The 24,890-nt window shown below is 34.1% G+C and overlaps 2 protein-coding genes across 2 annotated transcripts; one reads left to right on the top strand and one right to left on the bottom strand.

Moving 5' to 3' along the window:
* Nucleotides 1-1,865: 1,865 nt before the first annotated feature.
* Nucleotides 1,866-7,508, bottom strand: LOC122599142 (glyoxysomal fatty acid beta-oxidation multifunctional protein MFP-a). The gene is made up of 17 exons (XM_043771599.1): nucleotides 7,346-7,508; nucleotides 6,567-6,638; nucleotides 6,418-6,483; nucleotides 6,272-6,340; nucleotides 6,115-6,182; nucleotides 5,958-6,039; nucleotides 5,823-5,878; nucleotides 5,028-5,330; nucleotides 4,848-4,934; nucleotides 4,492-4,666; nucleotides 4,021-4,142; nucleotides 3,737-3,900; nucleotides 3,279-3,655; nucleotides 3,082-3,203; nucleotides 2,824-2,972; nucleotides 2,605-2,743; nucleotides 1,866-2,500 (listed from the first exon to the last, which is right to left on the bottom strand). Exons 1-17 carry the CDS (start codon nucleotides 7,434-7,436, stop codon nucleotides 2,465-2,467), a joined length of 2,178 nt encoding a protein of 725 aa, XP_043627534.1. The 5' UTR covers nucleotides 7,437-7,508; the 3' UTR covers nucleotides 1,866-2,464.
* A 6,825-nt stretch (nucleotides 7,509-14,333) lies between these two features.
* On the top strand, nucleotides 14,334-24,808 carry LOC122601836 (Fanconi anemia group I protein). The gene is made up of 13 exons (XM_043774570.1): nucleotides 14,334-15,355; nucleotides 15,609-15,690; nucleotides 15,823-16,011; nucleotides 19,267-19,331; nucleotides 19,424-19,583; nucleotides 19,904-20,149; nucleotides 20,593-20,709; nucleotides 20,798-20,971; nucleotides 21,037-21,127; nucleotides 21,836-22,689; nucleotides 23,182-23,650; nucleotides 23,730-23,920; nucleotides 24,306-24,808. Exons 1-13 carry the CDS (start codon nucleotides 14,334-14,336, stop codon nucleotides 24,717-24,719), a joined length of 4,074 nt encoding a protein of 1,357 aa, XP_043630505.1. The 3' UTR covers nucleotides 24,720-24,808.
* The last annotated feature ends 82 nt before the right edge of the window (nucleotides 24,809-24,890 follow it).

The following is a 24,890-nucleotide window of genomic DNA, read 5'->3' as shown; positions in this document are numbered from 1 at the left end:
TGTAAATAAACATGATGCTTAACCCAAATTAAACCCGCTTGTTAAATTCTAAATTTAAAGAGTATTAATTTGTAGACGGTCCATTCTGAACAGTAGATGAAAAACAATGTGTAATCAGCTTCATCATGAACAAAATTACTCGAATCATTAGCTAGCTTGCCAAGGCTTTTTAATTGATTATAGATGCACGTGGATTTGGCAAGTTTATTGTAAAACAAGCACTCTAATACAATATCAGGTGTATTGTTTGACTTCAGATTCTTTACATGCATATCATTCTTAATTTATATAACTAAGGATGATTATAATCAAAAAGGTCATTTGTTTCACTTTGGCTTTGTGAGTTTTTAATATTAATATGGCGTTGTCATGTCTAAGGCTCTAATTAGATCTAATGTTAAACAAATAATGTGTTATTGTTTTCACACATAGGTAATGTTTTTTAATACCTAATTTAATAGATGATGCATCAATTGAACATGGTGGTGTATAGATCTGTGAAGGGGAAAATAAGCCACTTTGTTAGTTGTTTCCAAATTAAAAAATGCATCTTTAAGTATCATAACAAGCTAGGATTAAATTGTTAGAACTTATGGCTCTATGCGTATGAAATTGGATTTGTCTTTTTTATATAAAAAGTGGTAACATGCATGATTCAAACGACAACAACTATTAGAGCATATTTAGCCTAGCTTATTTTAAAAATTACTGATTTATTTGGATTCGACTTGCATTTGATATAATCTAATCTGTTTCTTATTTTATGGTTTATAAATTTTCAAGTTTCAAAAGTAACTACAAACTTTTTTTCTCTAGTTTTTCTTTTGGCCACCAAAACGATACTTCCATTTGCTTTGAGTAATTACTAAAATCACATTGAAAATAATAACAGATGTCCTGGAGTTAAAAATGATGAATAAATAACAGCAAGTAGATATAATAAGATGTAAAAAATGGTACGTGTGGGCAAGCATTTAAGATTGGGGCATTAGCGTAAGTAAGTTTGTGATAATGAAAGTGTTGTTTTTTTCCGGCTAACCCATGAAGGAAAAGAATCTCCACACGTGTTATAAGTTTGACCATTCTGATATTTGAAGGTGAAAGCTAGGCTGTGGATGATGAGTTGTGTTGTGGTCCTCCACTCGCTCCTCATAAAAACAACAAACATAAACCATGTTTTGTGGTCACCCATCCCTTCCCTAAAACACTTGTTCTTAACCAATCTCATTATCATCATCATCATTATTATCATTATTCACTTCTTTTTGTTCTTTTCTTTAACTTTTATCGAAGTCCCATGTGATTTCCATTAGAAAGATATATGTCGTTTGTAACTATATTTCAACGTAGCAATATCATCAGAAAGGTTGAAAATATAAATGATCGGTATTTAATTTCAACGTAACATGTATAGTTTCATAGTTGAAAATTGGAACTTGATTTGATAATATCAGGTAGCCAAATTGAAAAGTCAAAAGTTCGAAAATATCTTTTTAAAAACCTTCGGCACAAATCATCATTTTTTTTTCTATTAAAATTTTGAGCACAAGACAGCCGAAATGTAGTAATGTTTTTTTCAATTTTTTCTGTAGTATTTATGTGTGTACATAGTCGTTATCGGGTAATCCAAACATTAAAAACATATTCGTTTGCTCGTTAATCAAAATGCAACTTATTATTAAAAACATTTAGCCCCACATGACCTGTTTTAGAAGTACAATAACTTTTTAATGACTGAAAAATATGATAATTATAACTTTCAAGTTTGGATATAAATCTTTTATTGTACTTTACGTTCATATAGTGAGCAAGTAAGCACTCAATAAAACAGGTTTTAAATCTCAGTACTTCAATGATGTATGAAAGAAAGTTAAAATATAGACAGTCTTACCCCTACCACAACAGTGTAAAAGAGACTACATTCATAAAGTTGATAACTTACGATATACATTCATTGTTTACAATGTTGACTAGCATTTTAAACTAATGCCAACAATCTTCTGCTCCATTACGACAGCCATTTCTTGCTTTTATTGTTTGGTCCCCTACGCCTCAATGCATGTCATACATTAAGCTTGGAGCAATATATAAATCCATATATACTCCATTTCCTTAAGTAATACCAGTAGTATTACAACTTTCAACCCACAATTTTGCATTTTTATTCTATCTGTATGACATTCAAATTTTCAACCCATACAATATTGTATTGTATGCTCCCCTACATTGCTTCCACAAAGAGAATATTATCATGCCAAATAAATCTTGGGCACAAGAATGGTCTGGATATAAGAAATAACTAATAAACTATGGTCGTTACAACCACATAGGCTTTATTTTACAAAGAACACAAACATAAACCTATAGGTATACTTATAAAGCCCCATCTCATTAATCTCCATGCATTATTGTTTAGCACAATGATCACCGATTCACCGGTAGATATTGTCCAATTCATTTCATCTCATAACCGCGATTTTGCTTGATCCAATGGCGCACTCTGCATTTCAAGCAAAATATCATGGTATCAGACTTATTGATTTATTTATTAATACATTCCTGAAACTTTCAATTGTAGACAAGAAGAATGTAAGAAATCCTAACCAGAGAAGCCCCAAGTGCAGCTCTTTGTGCTAAGTAGGCACATGGCTTAAAGAACTCCCCATACATTTTTGACCACTCCTCTAGCCTCCCATATATGTATTTTGATCCAAGTAAATCTCCCCAGAACATAATTCCTCCCCTGTACGCACAAAAATGTGGTTCTTTCATATATAAAAGTACGGAAAAATTAATACAATTTCCTTGTTTATAACACTAAACCTGTAAGGTGGAAATCCCATTCCCATAACACCCGCAACGTCCAAATCAGCTGCTTTCACTGCAATACCCTCTGCATACACTCGGCAAGCCTCGTTCACAACAGGAAAAAATATCATCTCTATGATATCCTTGTCTGACAATTTTGCAAGCTGAAACCAATGTAAGCCCCGACTTAAATATACCACTCCATCAGAGTTGGAATCTACATATATATGTGTGTGTATATATATATATATATATAGAGAGAGAGAGAGAGACCTTGGGATCAACCGAGATACCAGACATTTCCCTTGCCTTCTGAATGTATTTCATGATTTCAGGATCTGGGTTGGCTTTCCGCTTATCATTGTAGACATAGAAACCTTTGCGAGTTGTTTCACCTAAGCAGAAATCAGAAGTTTAAAATAATCCTTGAAAACAAACATTTTTATCTTTTAATAGCAAATACATGATACCTGCCCTTTTATCCTCTTGCATGAGAGGAATTAGCATCGACTTGTATGTTCTTTCGGGAAAATTAAGAACAAACTGTGAGCCAGTTGCCACTGCAACACCAAAACCGACAAGATCACACAATCTAAAAGGACCCATTGGCATTCCGAATTTTGTAATTACTCTATCGATTCTATAAACATCGGCACCACGTTCTACAAGCAAAAGAGCCGCCTGAGTATACGGGAAGAACATCCTATTGACAGCAAACCCTGTGCAATTCCCAACAACAACTGGAGTTTTTCTTATCTTTTTCCCCACATCCAACAAGTCCACTATTGCTTGAGGAGATGTTTTTGATGTGCGAACTATCTCCAAAAGGGGCATCACATGAGCAGGGCTGCACCAAATAAACAAAGAAAAATAATCAGAAGAATATTCAAACTTGGTTAGAAAAGGACTACAGGTTATAACTAATCACCTGAAAAAGTGTGCACCAATTATTCTATCATGGGATTTTGTCTTCTCGCCAATTAGACTCAAGTCGATTGTTGAGGTGTTACTTGCAAGTATGCAATTTGGAGAGCAGTATTTTTCCAAATCCGAAAATATTTGTTGTTTCAGAGAAACATTCTCAATAACAGCCTATTTAGTCAGAAGTAGACATCAGTTCATTTCGTTCTTCTCTGTTACCAAATATATGTGACCATAGGTCCAGAACATACAATGGAAATGTTAATAGTCAAAACAAATGCTAAAGAATACCTCTATCACCATATCCACATCCTTAAAGCTTTCATAATCAAGAACACCCTTAAGACGAGAGAGTGTTTTTTCAAAGTTTTCCTGAGTCATCTTCCCTTTCTTCACACTGCTTGTCAGATTGGCTGCAGACAGTAGATAAGAATAGTCATTTTGCATTACATACTCAACAAAAGATGGCGATGGTCAGGTTGGGTGATAGACTCATGACTAACACATGATAGGTAACCTGTAAACACTTGCCATCTCTTTTACTATAATTAGAATTATTTTATCTATAAATCATGACTTTGAAAACAATATGCATTAAAAATCAACTTCAGTCGACTTTAAACTGCTTGACCCGCTTGGCTCAATAAATCCGTTTGAGATAAACAATGGCCCGAACCTACCCATTCACAAGTATATGGATCAAAACCCTACAATTACATATACGATAGTAATCCACCATATATCAACAGAGCAACGTCGCACCTTTGACTCTGCCTAGTCCACCCTCAAGGAACTTTTGATTGACTTCTTTTAAGACAACTTGATATCCACTTTGAATTAGAGCCGTTGCTATCCCTGAGCCCATCAAACCTCCTCCAAGTATAGCAACTTTATTGATTCCTCTGGGCTTCAGACCCCGATCAGTCACCCCTGGTACCTATTAACACACCCATTGACACATACGATATACAACCTTTTATTCGACTGACGATTCAACTAATAAGTTTCATAATATACAATGGAACCCGATGAACTAGCACAAGTATTTAAATGATAGCATCTCTATTTTTCTTTAGTACTCAATGATTAAAATTCAATAATTCAAAAAATAGTTGTACCTTTGTAGTACCACGCATGGCAAAGAAGATATGAATCAAGCTCTTGCAAGTATCCGACTTTAAAAGAACTTGGAATTCAGTATACTCCTGCAAATTTAATACATTTACAAAGTCACATAACCTGTCAAGTAATGTTGCCACAAGAGAAAATTGACATCAGCTATTAAACCAATCACGAACCTTCATTAACCCCGCCCGTGGGCCTGAGACTATCCCCTCTTCAATAACATTAATGCAAACTTGTGGATGTTGTAGGTTTGGTGCTTGTCTGCGAGCTTGAGCTCTAGCAAAATTAAGTATTTCACGAGCCTCCCCAAGAGGCTCTAATTTATCTGTTTTGTAAAGACTTGCAACCCAGGGCTTTTTACGCTCCAATATATCTAATGCCCATCGACGAGCAGTTTCTACCAACTCATCTCCTGATACGATGGCATCAACGAGCCCTAAATTATGAGCTTCCTCGCCCCGAACTGGTTTTGATGTCTAGAGAGAGACAAAGATCAATTACTTATTAAAAACATAAAGCTTTGTCGGCTTGGTTCAACAGAAATTAAAGTTTGACCAATCAATGTTTTAGAAGAACAATCCTTTAAGATAAAGGTGGCAAAACAGACGGATTAGGTAGCAGGTCAAAATAGGTAATCGCTTGGTGCCACCCATGTTCGCATCACCGTAAACACTTAAATCCAAAACGTTTTAGTTTAATATAAGTAATTGGTGCATCAATTATAGATTAATAGATACGAAAAGTACCCACTATCAACAATAATCTAGCTTCAAGAAATAACATATTAAGAATAATTTATGCATTGAGCATAAACTTTTGGGGTAACGATGGCAAATAACTTTCTAGGATAAGAAATGTAACTTATTTCGAGAAAACCCAAAGAGATAATACGTAACGAAGTTGCAATTTCCATGGATATGAAAATAAGACAAGCAGATCTGTGTAAAATATTATAGGATAATACGTACCAACATCATTTCGAGGGACTTTGCAAGACCAACAAGTCTTGGAAGACGCTGAGTTCCTGAGATAACTCAAAATTGTAAGTGATTTGATGTTTTATTTATTGTTTGAATAATATGGTGTAATATCAAGAGTCATACCTCCAAATCCAGGAATAATACCAAGCTGCAGTTCAGGCAAGCCTAACTGGGCAGCAGAGGTAGCGATCCTAGCATGGCAAGCCTGAAAACAAGATCAGCAACCTTCAGCACACATATTCAAAAAAAATGTTAACTTTTCCGTAAGATTAACACCTACCATTGCAACCTCCAAGCCTCCACCTAAAGCAAGCCCATCAATAGCAGCAACAGATGGTTTTTTGGCAGCTGAAACCAACAGCACCAGCATTATTCTGAAACTTCTAATTACGAGGACTTTAAGATTAAATTTGGTAATGAAAAGGAGAATAATATACCTTCGACAGTATCAGACAGAATCTCAATTGATACATATCCAGGTTTTGATGCTGGCCCCATTGACATTCCTGAAATACTCATGAAATTTTAGTAAAAAACAACGGGTTAACACAAAGCTACAACGCACTATATAACATGTGCATACCTTTTCCTCCTTGCAGTCCACCAAATGCATTGATGTCAAAACCACCAGAAAACTTGCCTTTTGCACCTGCTCCAATCACGAAAAAGTTACAAACTAACTCGCATAATAAAAACATCAAGTACCCATGACAATAAATTTTGTACACTTACCTGTAACAACGATTGCCTTAACATCGTCCCTTTGTAAGGCTTGATCGAAACTTTCTTTTAAGCTAACTAGTACTGCAGTATAAAAAGTAAAGTTTCAATATACTTGAGTTGGCACCCCTACCGATTTATTACGCAAAATGAAGGATAAAACAGACAAACTAAAAGATGTCGGTAACAACTCATCACGCTATTTTCATGCATCAACAAATCACCCATCATGTAACCTTGTCCCCACAAATTCCATTACTCCCCACCTTTCCAATTTCCATTCAAAGGGTTCCTAATAACTTTGTGAATTCAAACTGTACTTTTTATCCCCAAAACAGATACAAGTTTCTTCACGTAACTTTTTATTATTATTCGTTAGTTTACTGTATTCGAAAAATTTAAAACCCGATATCGATTTGAAGATACTAAACTAGTTTTGTCAAATCATACTAAGCTAATTATAGTTAAGCTACACTTTCCTCGTAATTTACGAAATCGGATCCTAATCTAAAAGCATGATCATAACTTCCAACATGTTCAGTCAAAATATAAAAAACAAATTCCAAATAATTGTCCAAAATTTAACCCTCATATACAAAACCAATGAATTATATTATACTAGCATTCATATGATCATATCTATTTTATATTAATTAGCATAATAAGTTGCAAATCAGTAACCAAAACCATATATTTATATAAAAAACAACAAGCAAAGATATAATACTGAGGTTACAGCAAAATAAGTGAAAAAAATTCAGTAAAAAGGTAGAAGAAAAAAATTGAATTACCGTCAAAGGAAAGAGAATTAACAGGTGGATTGATGATAGTGATAATAGCCACGCCATCGGATCCAACTGAAATTGTTGTCGTTCCTCCCATGCTTTTACCAAATTAAATAGAATTTTGTGTAGTTATTTGGAGTGAAATGAAATTTTGGTTTTGATAGGGGTTCAAGTATTAGTAGGGGGGAAATGCTAATAAAACGATGAATCATCGGTCGTTGGGCGATCTAACGACGACGTTTTGGATAGAAGCGGTGACGTGTTGGTTACTATGGATCATATCCTACGCGCCTTTTGGAGCGTATTATTTTCACTGTAATCATTGATATTTGTAGCATTAGTTACTACACTTTACAAGTAAACGATAGATTGTAAATTGTACACCTATGAGTAGTATTGAAATTAGGGATGTTCAAAGTCGAATCTCTGAAGTTTCAGATATCCGAAATTTTAAATTGTGGATTTCATTATCCGAACACATATCCAAAGTTTCCGGATATCCAAAATTGAATATGCGCACTATCTGAAATATTTGATCAAAATCTGATAAAAATCTAACTCAAATTCACCATTAGTTGAAATTAACTACATGTAATTACCATGTTTAATAAATAAATAATTAATATGTTTTGAATATGGTTTATTATAAGGTTTCATTTCACTCCTTCTCTTTTTTTTTTCATAAAAACTTTATATAAGTATCATAGTTTTGGGACCTCTAGGTAAAAAAGTTGGCCATGGATATTTGTGCATAGTTGTCAAACTCTAGTCCACTTGCATAAGTCGATCGAAAACAAAGTGAAAATGAGGTGTTCAGTGGATGACTTGATTTTGCTTCAAACTCATAGCATGACTCATGTTTTGTGGTGAAAATCGGTTCGAGTTGTGTTTCGAGTCATGCGTCACAAGATATTTTTGCTAATTTTTTAAAACTATTTCTTAAAAACATAACTTTTTTATATGCTTCCATCTATAAAGAATCCACCGAAGTCAAAATTAAATAGGATGGAACCAAGGTAATTTAAATTCTAAAATTGTACACCTATGTGTAGTATTGAAATTAGGGATGTTCAAAGTCGGATCTCCGAAGTTTCAGATATCCGAAATTTCAAATTGTGGATTTCATTATCCGAACACATATCCAAAGTTTCTAGATATCCGAAATTGGATATCCGCACTATCTGAAATATCTGATTGTTTAAAAAGTATATATTTTTCGGATATTGACTGTAAATTTTTCGAATAGTTTCGAATATTTTTCGATATTTTTGGATATTAACAAATAAAATATTAAATTTGTTTTAAAAAAAGAAGGTTTCCAGATATTCGAAATTTTCAAAATTTTCAAAAATCACTCCCGAAATTTCGGATATCCGACTTTTCGGAAAAAATCGAATTGGATTTTTGGATAAAAGATTCGTATTCGGATAGTTTGAACACCCCTAATTGAAACTCATTCTTGCAATGTCGTGTGGTAATTAACAATTTTATTAAAAAAAAACAAAAGTAAAAACCTTGAAATACGAATATCATTATGTATAGTGTAATATTGTATAGTATTATGTTTGGCTAGTGAAAAATTATTTAAAACAATTATAAGATAATCCAATTAGGCAATTATAACGTGCATATCAAAAATAACATATATATATATATATATAAAAGGGTAATGGGGGAACCATAGCCCCAGTACCACACCATAATTGGATACCCATCGACCCACCCCGTATGAGTCATATGATGCCGGTAAAACACCTCTACCCTAATCCCTACATGATATGGGCACCCCGAATGATCGAACCCGCGTATTTAAACTTCACATGTAGGTCTAAGCTTCATTGGTAACGAGTACCTTAAAGAAATTATTTTTTATTTTTTTTGTTCCCAGTGGGGATCGAACCTAAGACCTTAAGGTCATCAAGTGCTTGCCTTACCACTAGGCTGATTCCTTGTTGGTAACATATATATATATGTATATATATATATAAATTGATAAAAACTAAGGGTGTTCGTGCTCCGTTTTTGACTAAAATCCCAAACCAAACACGTATATTAAACCAAAACAGACCAAGTGTGTTGTCTAACCATACCAAAACAAACCATATAAGCAGGTCCGGTTTCCCGGTTCAACGATTTTGAAAACTATTTTTATCTCCAAATAATTATATGCGTATGTCTGTATATTTTTTTATATACAGATAGAGGTGAGAAACACTATGATCCTAATATTAATAAAGCATTGATTAAGTTACAAATAGCTTGTGTTTTATACTTACAAAATATAAAACATTGAAGGTGATTAAGAACTCAAGGCTTAAAATTTTAAAACTAGGGGTGTTCGTGGTCTGATTTTGACTAAATTTCAAACCAAACACATATATTAAGATGGTCCGATTTACCTGGTTCAACGATTTTGAGAACGTTTATATCTCCAAATAATTATATGCATATGTTCGTATAATTTTTTTTTATACAATAGAGGTGAGAAACACTATGAACGTAATATTAATAAAAGCATTGATTAAGTTACAAATAGCTTGTGTTTTATATTTACAAAATATGAAATATTGCAGGTGATAAAGAACTCAAGGCTTATAATTTTGATCTTTGAGTGAAAATATAATAAAGGAATGAAGATAAAAAGCTAAAATGATAAGGAAAAATAGTAAAATATTAAAGTAAAAGTAGAATTATATAGATAAAATAAATGTATATATGTATATATATACTGTATATATACGAGAGTAAGTACCCGCGCGTTGCGACGGTGAGATGGTGAGGGTGATAGCTAGGTCAGAGAGTGTGATAGTCAAATGCCTACGGCCTCCGCCCTCTGATTTAAAATTTCGTCGAAAGTATATCGAATGACATCTCTAATGAAAGAGCATGAAATTTTAAGAACACCCATACAATTTTTATAATTTAACGACGTATGATTTTCGAGATAAAAGATTTTGAATGAATTGGAGGAATAAATGATTTATGGAGAAGAGAGAAAAAAGATGATTGGTTGAGATTTGAGGAGAGAGAAAGGGTATTATGGTTATTTTTTATAAATATTGAATATATGAAAGGGGTATTTTGGGGATGTACTTAAAATTAATATTGAAAATTTTAACTCAATGTTGAAAATCTGGAAGGAATCTGCTTTATAATATAGTATAGATATATATATTTTGGTCCGGTCCAGTTTTGATGGTTGACTCTTTGCTCAAACCGTAACAGGACAAAGGAATCCGGTTTTTTGAAACTTAAATTGTCGGACCGGAGTTTAACAACTCAATCCGACCAAACCAATCTAAATACAACGGTTGGTTCCGGTTTTCACATTTTGACGGTTTGATGAACACCCATAATAAAAACAACCCTCTATTTATTTATTTTATTAGAAAAATATATAAGAAAACTACTAGTATTATCTCTACACATTATACGTATCTATATCTATGACGACAGAAAAAGGAAAAAGGGAAGAAGAAAGAAGAAGAAGAAACGGTGAGAGCTTGCAGGGCTTTAAAACATTATACTCGTATTATATTTGCTATACATAAAGACAATACTTGAAAAAGACGAGCATGATACCCGCGCAATGCGGCGGCGATCCATTGGTTGCGATGTGGTGACGTCGACGGATGGTAATGGCATCGTCGTCAAGTGGTAGGAAATTGATACAAAGATATTTGAATTGATACAAAGATATTTGAAATTAGAGATAATGAATATATATCTTTTTAAAAGGTTATAGAATGATTGTGTAAGTTAATTTATTAAAGGTAAAATGGTAATTTCGTATGTTCTAAAATGGTAAATATTTCAATATAGATGTATAATTTTTATATAGTAATATATAAGTATAGAATTATAGATATAGATTAAAGATACCAGATTTGGACGTATTTACTACGATGTGAACTTATACAAATACTCGTTGTTTACGTATGGATTACGCGCTTCACAGTGCGAGCAAAGTTACTTTGAGATAAAGTATATCCTTTTTATTGTATCCTAATTCTCGATCCCTTCAACGCCCATATCTTAATATCTCCCTATCTGACTGACTGTCACTTGGCGACTGTCACCGTCCAATCAAATTTCATTTTTCAGAAATGTGTCAAGATCTCAATCGTGCGTGCCTCCTCTTTAGTCAAATCATTTTGGAAGGATCACTGCAACAACTTTTGTATTCCCAATGTTATCTTTCAATACGTAGGAATATTTGGTTTTTTTATTTAATGATTAAATGATAACTTAGGACATGATCTAGCTTAAAATTAAATAAAGAACTAAAGAACATTATTATTTTAATATAATAATTAAAAAGAAATAATCAACACTCCTAACTTATTAGCCTAGAAATCTTCTTAATTCATAGTATAGTAATATGTGAAAAATCAATTGGTGATATTAAGAAAGAGAATTAGTATAATCCACGTGTCACAATTATATAGTTTTAAAAGGATTTTAAGCTAATATTTAAAAAGATTAATCATTTTTCATAATTAAATAATAGATTTGTGACCTAACCTATGGGTTGATAAAATTAAGTGTTTTTATTAACTTTCTCATTCTAAAAATTTCAATTAATCTTAAGCTTTTAAAACGTTTTTACCATTGAAGTATAAAGTTTTTTATAACAAAATTTTACATACTCTTGCATTTTTTTAAGAAAAAAAGCTTTTCAAAATTTATATTGTAGATTGTCTTAAAATAATTTTTTCTTAAACAGATGATCGAAAATGAATTTACATGTGTCATGTTATAGTGTTATACATGATGATGTATTTATTTTATTTTTTGATACATTTTATTGATTGGATTACTTGTTTGGTGGGAAGAATATTTTTGTATACTCGTATAAAAATCATGATTGTGGTGAAAAGTTTAGCTCAAAACTTTGAAGGCTTTAGTAAAAATTCATGTAGTTTTTTGGTCATAGTCAAACTATAAATACTGCCCATTATTTATTATTTTTCAGTTAACTCATACTAATGAATGACTTTATTATCCGAATATAATAATTATTGATAAATCTAATATAACAAAATGCTTGAAAAAAACACTACGAGGTTCCATAAACCTTTTTTTAGAACAACATTATATTAATAAAAAGGAGTCGGTATTTAGCAAATGTTGGAATAAACATGATTCAATTCGAGTGATAAAACATCCCTAATCGTCCTGTGGAACCTATAAGAACATTAAAGCATAATTGCTAATAATTTCGGGTTCCCATAACAAGGTGATTGAGTAATAATGGGATGATAAATTCGGCTGCAACATGATGCACAAATTAGAGAGGAATACACACACGAATTTTAAGGTTTATTATGTGTTGGGATTAACCTTAACTTAGGGTTAATTACCTTCTATTTATAATGAGAGTAATTACACTTACCACCCTTTAGTAATTACACATTCAACCCTTGTGGTGTTTAATGTGTGTATCATTAGTCCTCTTAGTTACAATCACCTAATGAGAAACCTTATACTACGTCTTTAAAAGTAAATACGCCCATCATATATTTACCTAGATATAGGGATTTCAGTTACTGTCAATTATCATATCAGGAATGATACATGATCAGTGACGGTCACACTAACGTGGTTCCAACAGCAAAGCACTAGACACCAACCAGAGTATAAATACAATTACAATTACAAAACGATCCAAAAGAGCAACTCTCCGAACACAACAAAATTATAAAATAAGAAGAGGGTTAAGAAACCCCTCATCCCGGGTCTTTAAACAGTTGCATCATATACCGTATTTTTTTCATTTTAAAATAAGTATCTTTTGATAAGAATCAAAGTTTTAGAAATAGATGATGATTGTATAGCATAGATCATAATACGGTCCTTATTTTGCATAATTTTAGAAATCGGATATTGAGAAGTTGCATCAAGGAATAACTAGTAAAGTTAAAACAGTTTGCTTTTAAATGTTGATGCTTATTTTGAAACAAATTAAAATAAAAACCATGAATACTTGTTTTATGAGAGGTGATCTCTAAACAAAATATTTTTACCATATATGAGTACCAAAATACAGGCATTATGATTTAATGTATAACTGCATAATGTCTATATTTTGTTTTGTTTATGCCAAAAATGTTTATGTAAAGATCACTAATTCACTACCTTTATTTTATTATAGAACGAGTATTACAAATCATAACGTCGACATGGTGCGTAGTTGCGCTTTATAACCATTACCGAGACCAAATACTACATGGTGACATACAAACCTGTATATAAAAGATACACAACTGTACATCGAAAGCAATAACAAAATGATATCCATTAGCGTCGCAGTGAACATAATTTTGCATTTTATCAAATGGGGTTGTAAAAGATGGTACGGTATATTCATATCATATATTTGTTATACTTACCAAAATGTATGAATTTGTTATACATAAACATAGATAAATTTTTCAAAACACATGATATCTTTATATGTATTCTTGAAAAATTGCTCATGCATACATCGAGAATTTGAACCAATTATTGAGTTAAACTAAATGGTTGTAAATTTTGTTGTTGAAGACAAGAGTCAATCATAAAGGTTGGATGTTTTTTTTTTTACGTTTAATAGATCTATATTCTATCTTAAAGTAAAAATAAAATTGTCTACATGTCAATTTATTCCAGCTATAGAAATATTAAAAGCCATAACTAGTCTTTTTTATGGGAAAATATAATCCGTTGTTAACAGCAGTGCTGTTACTCTCACAAACTTTTTTATCAATTCTGGAAATACATAAATATCTCCCTGAATGTGAATGTAACAGGACGAGTTATGTAATGTCAACAGCAGCTAAGTTAACTTTTTTTTTTTTAATAGGAAAAGAAAATGGAAATTGGTCTTTCAAATCCATTTTGAATAAATTTTTTTTGTTTGAAAAAACAGCAAAATTTAAGCTTTTCCCGCGCTTTCCATTCCCAATATTAACAAAACTTCCTCTGCAATCACCACCACTTCCCATTTCCCAGCATGACCACCACCACCGTAACCAACCACCACAATCCACCAAATTCTCTAACCCCAGACGACATAATCCGGTTAGCCCAATACCACACAACCGCCCCACTCCACCCATTCCTCTTATCCCCAACTTCTCACCAAACCCTAATTTCACATCTTTTCACCCTCCCAGAATCCGTTATCTCAACCTACACTTCCTCTTTACTCTCTCTCATCTCTCCTTCACTTTCTCTCTCTACACTCACATCCTCTCTCCTCACTTCTTATATCTCTCTTTTCACTTCCCACAAATTCCCTCACAATCACACTTCTTATAAAACCATCCATCTTTTTATCCCTCATCTCGATACTCTCCCGATTCCCGACTTATTATCCGTTTCCGAATCGATCCTTTCCGGTTTAGATGATCCTGATGATCATGAACTAGATGATTTCCAGCTTTTGGACTTGCTTCCTAACTGTTTGAATATTGTGTACAATAGTGAAATGCATAGTTTAAAACCGAATGAGACGGTTAACGGATTGTTTGATCGGATGTTGGATACGCGTTGGTCGGGTGTTTTGATAGTTAAACTTGTGTCGATAATTCGTGAGTTTCAGTTTGTTGATAAATTGAGATGTAGACAGTTTGTAGCTAAGGTGTTTGATGAAATGCATTGTGTGGAAATGCAGGATTTGCCGTCTTTGGTTTATCAGTTATTGGTTTTGGCGTCGAAAGGGTTTTGTAAACGGGAAGTGGTTCAAGGGGTGGTTGTGTTTTTCGGGAGTCGAATAGGGGTGAAAAAGGCTAGTGCGAATGTTGTTAGGGAAGTTGAAGGGACTGTTTTGTTACATGTGAATTTTGCGGTGAAGCAAGATCCTTCATTGGGACAAGAAGTTATGGGGCTTGTCAGGTCGGATGTTCATGTGATTGATCATTTTGTTGTTGGGTTGTTGTTGTCAATCGCGAGAGTTAGGAGGTACAGTGAGAGCTCAATGGGAACGCTGAAAACGGCGCTGTGCAATGTTTACAAGGATTATAAGTTCTCTAGGTATATAATTCTCTACATAATATGATTCTATATTTGTATATGATTCCATGTATTAAGTTATATCCATCAATAGATCTTGTTATCAATTTATGCTGTGAAAACCCGGTGTGTAATCTATTTTCATATTGTGCTAGTATCGTTAGTACAGCCTGACTAAACTTGCACCGTATTTGTTTTTTAGTATATGCCCGAGTTACATGACATATTCTTACCAGTTAATATTCTTGTTCTGTGTATTTTATTTCGTTTCTAGACATTGTAAATGGCTACCCGATGACTTAAAGGAGGAGTATCTGCAAAATGCCATATTGACAGAGAAAGCGGTGATAAGAGCTGTATATTACTTTATTCTATATTCTAAGTTTTTTATATTCCTTTCATTTATATTTTCATGAAGCAACTAAGTGACCAACAAGTAATATGTATCAAGTCTTATAATTCTGCTGTGTTTGGTTACTGTTTTATAGGTTAATGCGAGTAATTATGGAAGAGAGCATATCATCCCTAGCATAGTGCAGTTGGCCTTTGTGTTGGTAGAATCGGTGGAGGAGATTAGTTATAAAGACCTTGCAAATACTGGTCTTATGGGTTCTCACGAGCTAGGCATTCAGATGCTAAAAAGTTTATTTGAGGCTCATGATATGGCAAGAAATGAGGTCAGTATGAAGTATGAACAAATGAAGCCTATTTATGGGATGTCTGGACTTTCCTTGTGGAACTAGTTATCTGGGATTCTGGTCCGTTAGAATATTTTAAAAATTACATTTCTGATTATTTAGGGGTCAAGTTAAAGTTAGATGTTTACCCGCCCGATATTTTAACCCTATTTGAGATTTTCTTGAATTTAACAAGACATCTCTTCATTTTCTCACAGTAATATCTCTGGTCATTTCATTAATTGAATTTTTTCCACAATCAGATTTGCCGAACACTTAAGCTAAGCATATAATTTATTATAACTTTTTTTTTTTTATGTGAATGGTGAATTGTATTACTATCCAAATGTACAAATTTACAATAATAAGTATCATGGACATGCCCATGTACCACATTCATAGCACTATTCTATCATCTAAAAACCAATCTCTATCTCTATATATATCACACACTATACCAAAGTAACATTAACAACTAGATACAGCCACTGCCATATACCAATCAAAGATCTAACCATACCAGCAGACTTGCAGCAAGAAGAAAACATAACTGCACCAGTATGGGACCAAGTAGTCCCATCTTGCATGACTCACTATTCCCATACGCAAGTGCAGCCATCCAACCTCAATCTGCAGCCTTATTTAGCTTTAAGATTATTGCCAACCCATCTCAATTCCCACATATCTGCAATCTTTTCTACATTCTTAGTTTTCCTGACTTTAATAGTCATCAATTTGAGCCTAACACTCTCTCTAATCAACTGACCAATAACCTCCTTATTCCTTTGCTGATTATTAAAAACTCTAGCATTCCTTTCCTGCCAAATGTAATATACTGCAGCAGCCTCAAGAAGTTTATTCACAACCATACCAAGATTGTTATTTTCATTTCTATTGGCTATGCTTCTGATCACATCCTGCAGGCTGCAGCCTTCCCATCTCTTGTATTTTAACCATATACTGACTCAATCTCCTCCAGATTTCTCTAACAAATTCACACTTAAAGAAAAGGTAATCATGGCTATCTGTTATATTGTTGCAAAAAGCACATTTCAACTAGCCATAAAATGAATGCATGCCTAGGATTAAACTGCTTAAACCATATAACCTTCCTCCATCCCACCTCTGGCCACACTTCTCTCAAATCATACCAAGCTTGCCTTGCAGAAAATTCCACTTTCTGGTTGCCCCTGGTCTGCCACAGAATTTTGTCTTCTTTCCCATTTTTAAGCATAGGAACAACAATATTCCTTAAAATAGGATATATTTCTAACCATCCATCAGGCCACTTCCATTCCCCATTGTTAATCATTTGATCAACAGTTATATCATCATCCATTCTAGCATCATAGAGGCCTCTTCTGTTGATAAATTCATGTAATGGACCATCCACACACCACTTATCATGCCACATTGATGTACTTTTACCATCTCCAAGCTGAACAAAAACATGATTTTTAATCAAATTCCTTACTTCCATCATAGTTTTCCAACCCCAACTATCAGTCTTTTCCACTTGATAGCACCAAATACTCTTACCTTTAAGTTTTACTACATTAACCCAGTTTGCCCATAAAGATCCTTTATTTTCAATAATTTTCCAGAATTGTCTTATCAATAGACTTCATTCCATCTTCTTATGTCTTTGATTCCCAAACCACCCTGTTCTTTTGGCCTGCAAATATCAGTCCAAGCAACTCTTGCTTTGCCTTTTGCAGAGTCCCCAACATTCCATAAGAACCTTTTAAACAATTTTTCCAAATCCTTAATAACTGAAACTGGTAATAAGAAAACAGAAGCCCAGTACACTTGTATAGAAGCCAAAACTGAAGCAATCAACTGGATCCTTCCTGCATACGACAGTTTCTTATTCCTCCAACAATCAATTCTACCCTAATCTTGTCAATCAGAACTTTGCAATCCTTAACACCTAGTTTTTTGTCAAGCAGAGGGACACCCAAATATCTCACTGGCAGTTTTCTACACTTGAATGGTAAAATGTTTAGCAGCTCACTTTTTTCCTTTTCATTCATACTACCAAAAAATATGATACTTTTACCCATATTAGGATTCAAACCAGAAACTTGACTAAATTCATCCAAAACCTTCTTCACCACTTTAAGTGATCCACTATTACCTTTACATACCACCAGTGGGTCATCTGCAAAGCACATGTGAGATAATTTCAAATCCTTACACCCAAAATGGTATCCAAATTCCTCAGAATCCTCAATGCTTTTGCTCATAATCAAACTGAACATCTCCATTACTAGAGTAAACAAGTAAGGTGATATAGGGTCACCTTGTCTAATTCCTCTTCCCCCTTTGAAGTAACCATGTATTTCTCCATTCAAGCAAATAGAAAACTTGGATGAAGTAACACATGCCATAATCCATTTAATCATCATTGTATGAAAACCAAACTTATTAAAAATGGTTTCAACAAACCTCCTACTCACTGTATCATAAGCTTTCTGGATATCAATCTGCATAGCACACCTTTTTGGTCCATGTTTCCTGTTATACCCTCTAAGCAATTCTTGAGCAATGAGGATATTATCTTGAATGTGTCTTCCTGGAATAAAGGCACTTTGGTTGACACTAACTATCTTAGTGAGCCCATCCTGAATTCTGCTTGTAATGATCTTACTTATGCATTTGTATAATACATTGCAGCAAGCAAATAAGCAATGGGTCTGAACTCTGACACCTTATTAGGAATGCTCACTTTAGGAATTAATGCAATTAAAGTGGCATCTACTTCTCCCAGCAGTTTGCCAGTAAGGAAGAATTCCTTAACTGCCAAACACACTTTATCTCTCACAATGTTCCATGCTTTCTTAAAAAATCCAGAGGTATACCCATCAGGACCAGAAGCTTTGTTACTATCAATGCCAAAAATAGCTTCTTTGATTTCAGTATCAGTCACAGGTCTAACCATATGAGAAGCTTCTTCAATATTCAAGGTTTTATTAAAGATCCCTTCCCTCACAGGCATAACATTGTCAGTTCTTCCCAAGAATTGTAACTTTATTATAACTTTAAATAGCAGCATCCATCCAAACTCTATTTTCTGTAGCTTGTGCTACAACTGATTCTCTGACTATGATGATTGAATCATATTATCACTTTCAAAAACAAGCTATTCAACTCTATGTAACTTAATATGTTTACATCTGTATAAAAAAAGCTGTTAGTGCTTATAAACCTACCCTTAAGCTGCACGGAATCTTGATGTAGACTTCTTATTTGCAGATAATCGAGCAATGTAAGTTTAGAATACTTTCTCTCAAGCCTCAGCAAAGTTTAGCTATCATAAGGTATTTAAAAGCGGCACTTATGCTTTTTGATGCAACCTTAGTTGGATACTTAAAAGTGATGTGCTAATTGATAATTTCCTTTTCTTTGATAGGTTACTTGGTAACCTAGTGCAGAACTACCCCTATCCTATGTTAGAGTACGTTTCACATTTGAAGGAATTGTTAGATTATTTTGGTTTCATGCAAAGCAAGGTTGCTTCCCATCTGATTAGCGTTTTATTGCCCCTCATCAAGTTCAGTGATAATCTTCAGGTTTGCATTCTTACCATCGTTGATTCAATAAGTAAATTAGATGTAGCAGTTTTTATCCATTTACTTATCTCTAACGGGCCATATTGTTTACACAGGTTGTTCCTTTAAGTTTATGTAATTCATAATGATAATCTCTCTCAAGCCATGATAGTCAACGTATTAGACATTTTGAAAGTTAATATATTTGTGATCACATATCCACATTTGACACACTAAATTTTGGATGCAATGTTTTGTGCCCACTGACTTGTTGGTTTTTGGTGGAATGTTGCATGTTAATGGACCCATTATGATCCACTTTTCTTTCTCTAACACTGCAGGATTACATCATTTTGGTGGTGCGCAAAGCTATGTTTAGACAAGAAGATCAAATCCGCATAGCTGCAGCTGAAGCCATTATATATTTAGTTGTTGCAGATAAACAATCCAAACAAAATAGACCGTCTGCTTATCAGGAGTCATCAAGTCAAGCTAGTAGTAGTCAAGCACATGAAATACCCAGTGGAATGGGCGGCGATCTTTTCAAAGAGCTCAGTGGTTTATTGCAACGATGTCTCTACCAGCAGGTTGTTTAATCAAATTTGCTCTTCTGTATCTGAATTCATTAAAAGTTTAAGCTCCCGACAAAAAACTAAAAGTATATACGGAGAATCAAATTCGATTTTGAACTGACTGGGTAGTTGTTTTGAAGTGGTTTGGTTACAACCTCCATCCTGAACTGAATACATGTATGGTTCGTCTAAATTAAAAACCTTCAGTCTAAATTGAAGCATTCAAGTTAGATAAATGACTATTCAGTTGGGCTGTTGGAGTTTTGAACCTGCCTGGATAGAACCGCAAACCCGTTTAATATTCGGAATCAGTACTGGTTAATATAATCCCTAAAACCGAGATCCAAACCATATATAGCCAGTACTTCTCCAGTCCAAGTTCAGTTCTTTGGGTTTGTTGGTATGGATCTAGTTTGCACATTCTATATGTTTCAATGAGGTTTTGTTGTTGTATGCAGGCTCAAGTGAAAAAGATTATATACAAGGGACTCCTAAAGCTTGTGCTGGTTGATCCATTAACTGCAGGTGCAGTTTTTAATTTTCTCTTGCCTCAGTTTCTGAAATTCTACAAAGAAGTAAGTACTCCTGGATACTTTATTTCTTGTTTTAGATATGTTATGGCCATTTTTTATTCTTTTAAAGACCATATGCATTGTCTTACAGGATGGTCAACTTGGTATAAACCAGTGTATTAAGACGGAGAATGCCAAAGTTTGTATAGCAGAACCACTAGATGATCTCTTATCTTGTGTCTCATGGATTCTTTTGCTTCAGCCACAGACAAGATCTGATGTTCGTTCAGATTCTTTTGGTTTCTCGCTCACACAAGACACCGAGGTAATCGAATTTGTTGGAAATGTAATGAAAAATTAGCAATTAATTACATATGTTCTAACAATAAGTATCAGCAGGCAGGAGGAACGCATGCCGGTGAGTCGTTTTCCAGTGCTTTGCTGACAATCCGTAAGCTTCTTAGAAATGAAAATCTGGAAGGTCAGTGGAATGCTCTTACGACTTTATTGCCACTCTGTTCTTTTTTTTCCCTTTACCTTTGTTTGGATGTTTAATTGAGGATATGCACGCATATTTTGAGGATAGAGAATGGTTTTCCCATTACCAAGTTTGGCCTGTTAAAATTTAGTTCATCTGATCATGAAAGAAAATCTTACCAAGTTCCCTTTCATTTAGGCAACATAATGATAGTGTTGTTTGAAACGATAATGTAAATTGGTTCGACTTTTTGCTTTAGGTGATCATGTGTACTTTTACTCTCAAAATTTCTTATAGTTTCAAAAAACAAAGCTAAAAAGCCTTAAAGTTGTAAAAAAATTTAGGTTTAAGGTAATCTGTTGGGTCACAGGGTCTTAGTTTGTTTTTTCTTTTCTTTTCTTTTTTTTTTTAAAAAAAAAGAAGGTGTTAGTAAGTTTGACAACATGTACCGCTCCTGGTGTGTTGCCCAGTAAATGAGTCAAAGCTCAAAAAGTTTGTAGTTGCTTACCTTTTTCATTGGGGAAAACAAAGGATGGTTATCCTCATCCAATACAAAATCAAACCAAACTATGTTACTTTTTTATCCAATCCCTTGATAAGTTCTTATTTTGTGGAGTTATATAAGATATAAGATTGATTATAGCTTTTTTTAGTTTGATGAAAAAGGTATAAACAAAGAGAACCTAATTATTTGTGTGCCTGTGAGATCAGGCTTACTTGGTCAAATGAGAGATGCTAGCTCAGCAGCTCAACAAGGAGAGAGATACAAATATAGTGCTCAGATTTTATCAGGTATTATTGAGGTGACATTGAATACCGTTGCTACTGAATTGGAGAAGGCAACTAATGAGAAAAAGATAGAGTTGGAGAAAGAATTCATAGATCTAATTGATCTTTACGAGTCCTTGGGGAAACATACTTCCACATCCACACACAATTCACAATATAATGGTACTAGAAAAGGGATAACACAGTCTACTGCTCTTGAACTCACATACAAAAATGAATTGGACACCACAAAGCCCTCTAAAGAACGAGCTTCCTTCTTGGCAACTTCTAGTATATATCAATTGTTTCAAATATCGTTTGAACTGTACAAGCATGATGCTGCAAAGAGTAAACTCTTGCATTTCGTCTTAAACGCCACTTTTTGCCAGATAAAATCTTTGTCTTTAGTGGCAAAAGACGATACATTAAAGGGTTTGATCTATGGAGATATTAAGGTGCTAGGACCACCCTTATTGAAATCAATCTGGTTGATCATGCGGGTAGATCCAAAGAAAAAGGAAACCAAGGGGAAAAAGGACAACGAAGATAGAAAGGGTCTTATTCTCTTAGCTCTAATGTGCTTGAAGGAACTGCTAGCTGTCCATTCTCAAAGCCCAGAGGAAATGAAAGTAGTTGAAGACATGCTATCAAGTTCTGTAGATGCTCTTGATTCCGAAGGTGATCAAAATGATCGAGGGAATGGAATCAACACTCAAAGCAAAGAAGTCTTTATCTCAAAAATTGTGATACCCTTGGTTTTCAAGCTTCTTCACTCAAAGTTGTTCCAGGAGGTTGAGGTAAGTTCCCCAGCAACTACCTTATTTTATAGGTGGGTTAATTGCATAAAAGTGTTACTTTCTTCTAATTTATATATCTGGTAACTTAACTTATCCTTGATCAGAGTAAAACCATCAAAATGTCAAATGTATATGAACTGGTTTTAGATACCATGAGCTAAAAGTTACGCTATACGTCATCATTTTGACTGGTTAGCTGGCGGAATGTGGTTATTACAAAATCACTATTCATGTACTTAGTTCTTCATGGAGTTTTGTTATCCAGATCAAAAAATCGAGCCAAAGTTTAATTTTTAAAACTATAGGTTACTTCTTAAAATTAACTGGTTAGCTAGTCAATTTATAGGAGATGGTACGGTAAATTAATGTTTATGTCCTTTTTTAGTTGTTCATGGCTTACTTCTTTTGCAGTTTTATCCTATCAAAAGTCCAACCAAATGATGCAATTAGCTCAATAAGGGTTCTAATCTTAGATTACTTCCATGTTATCAGATCCTGTGCGACATTGCAAAGATGATTGGGAACACGTCTAGTGAAAGAAGTAACATTCTTGGAATCTGGGCAATAAATAAGTGTAAAACTAGTAATTTGGCAAATCCAAAGATTGCCAAAAGTCTAGTCACTTTAGCACTATCATGTACCCAGGCTCCGAACGATTTGGTTGTTGCTCGACATATGGCATTGGAATTGGTCAAAATCACGGGATCGCCATCAGCGAAGCCTGGAACATATGGCATTATTCAACGCTCAACAGAAACTGTTATAATAACTGTTATTTTGCAGTTAGCAGAATCAGTTATTAATGACATGGATCGACTCAGCATGAAGTTGAAGACTTGCTTCACTGGTGCCTACAAAGATGAAAAACATAACTCTCATTTCACTTTGGAGGACACTTTATACCAGAGGGCTGAAGCTGTTGTTGAACTGATATCTTCTTTTGTCGTCATGACCCTCAAGGGTAACTACTTTCTACCTTCTGAAATTACTAGTCAACTTTTAAAAAATTCTGAAGGAAACAAGGTTTTATAAATTTACAGATTCTCAAGCAGAACATCTACTGAAATTGGCCACCAAATTTTACAAGAACTTGGCTAGGATTTCAAAGTTCCATATTGCGCCCAAAGGTTGCAAGCAAATCTTACCTAGCCTCAAATGCCAGAAGCTTGTGGAAGTGACTTGCAAGCAGCTAACAGCCCCCTTGTACACGTTTGTGGATTTAATGCAACAGGTTTGTTAAATCCTTGTTAATTTCTATTGTCTTTTTGAAAGATACCTTGGTGCTTTATTGATATTTCAATTCTCATTAAATTACCATCATATCACGCATTGCATTGATGTTAACACTCGGGTTACAACTATGCTGTAAAATAGTACACACTCTGCCCACATGTAAGTTATACCATGTAACATTTTGCCATACAAAGTTTATTTGACTGTTAACTCTGTCTTATAGCTTAATGATCAAATACTACACCGGACCTAAATGAATGGCACTGGTTGTTTGTAATCATTAATCGTCATAAGTTGGCAAAAACATAACTTTGTGATGATGTTGTTTAGCAAAAATGAACACTGTAAGAACTTGTAACATTTGTCCGATCTATCACTTGCAGAATCAACAAGATAATAGAGCAAGTAAAGGGATGATAAACAAGATCAAAAGGGAGAATAGATGCATCCCAGATTTGATATATCAGATAGAAGACTATGAGAAGTATCTGATTCTACTTAGCAAGGCTAGCAAAATCAACTTGTTAAGGCATGCAAAACGCAGCACTGCCAGAGACTTTAGAATAGAGTATCCAAAAAATATTTCCCAGCAAGAAAATGGCCTCGACCAGGAAGAACCCAATGAGGATAACGAGTCCACACCTCAAAATGATTTGGTCCAAGACTCTGGAGATGGCGAGGAAGATGCATCAGATACCGCTTTGGCTGCAGAGGATTCTGAAGCCTGCGATGAAGATGACAACGCCATGCCCAGTACAAAGAGAAGCAGAATTGTTCATGACTCGGATGATGAGTGAAGCATAAGGAGTCCGTGTAGTTAGCTGGGATGGAGTATATATGAATCATTTCACTATTCGACATAAATACATGATAAATTTGTGTTTTACTTTTACTGTTCAGAATTTTGAAGTTTCTTAACATCAGCCAGGGTTGATAGCATACTATACAAGTGTACCTGACCAGTCATA

Source organism: Erigeron canadensis, chromosome 5, assembly GCF_010389155.1.
Source record: "Erigeron canadensis isolate Cc75 chromosome 5, C_canadensis_v1, whole genome shotgun sequence".
Taxonomy (NCBI): Eukaryota; Viridiplantae; Streptophyta; class Magnoliopsida; order Asterales; family Asteraceae; genus Erigeron; species Erigeron canadensis.
Note: the sequence above shows the minus strand (reverse complement) of the source record. Positions and strands in the feature narration are given on the sequence as shown.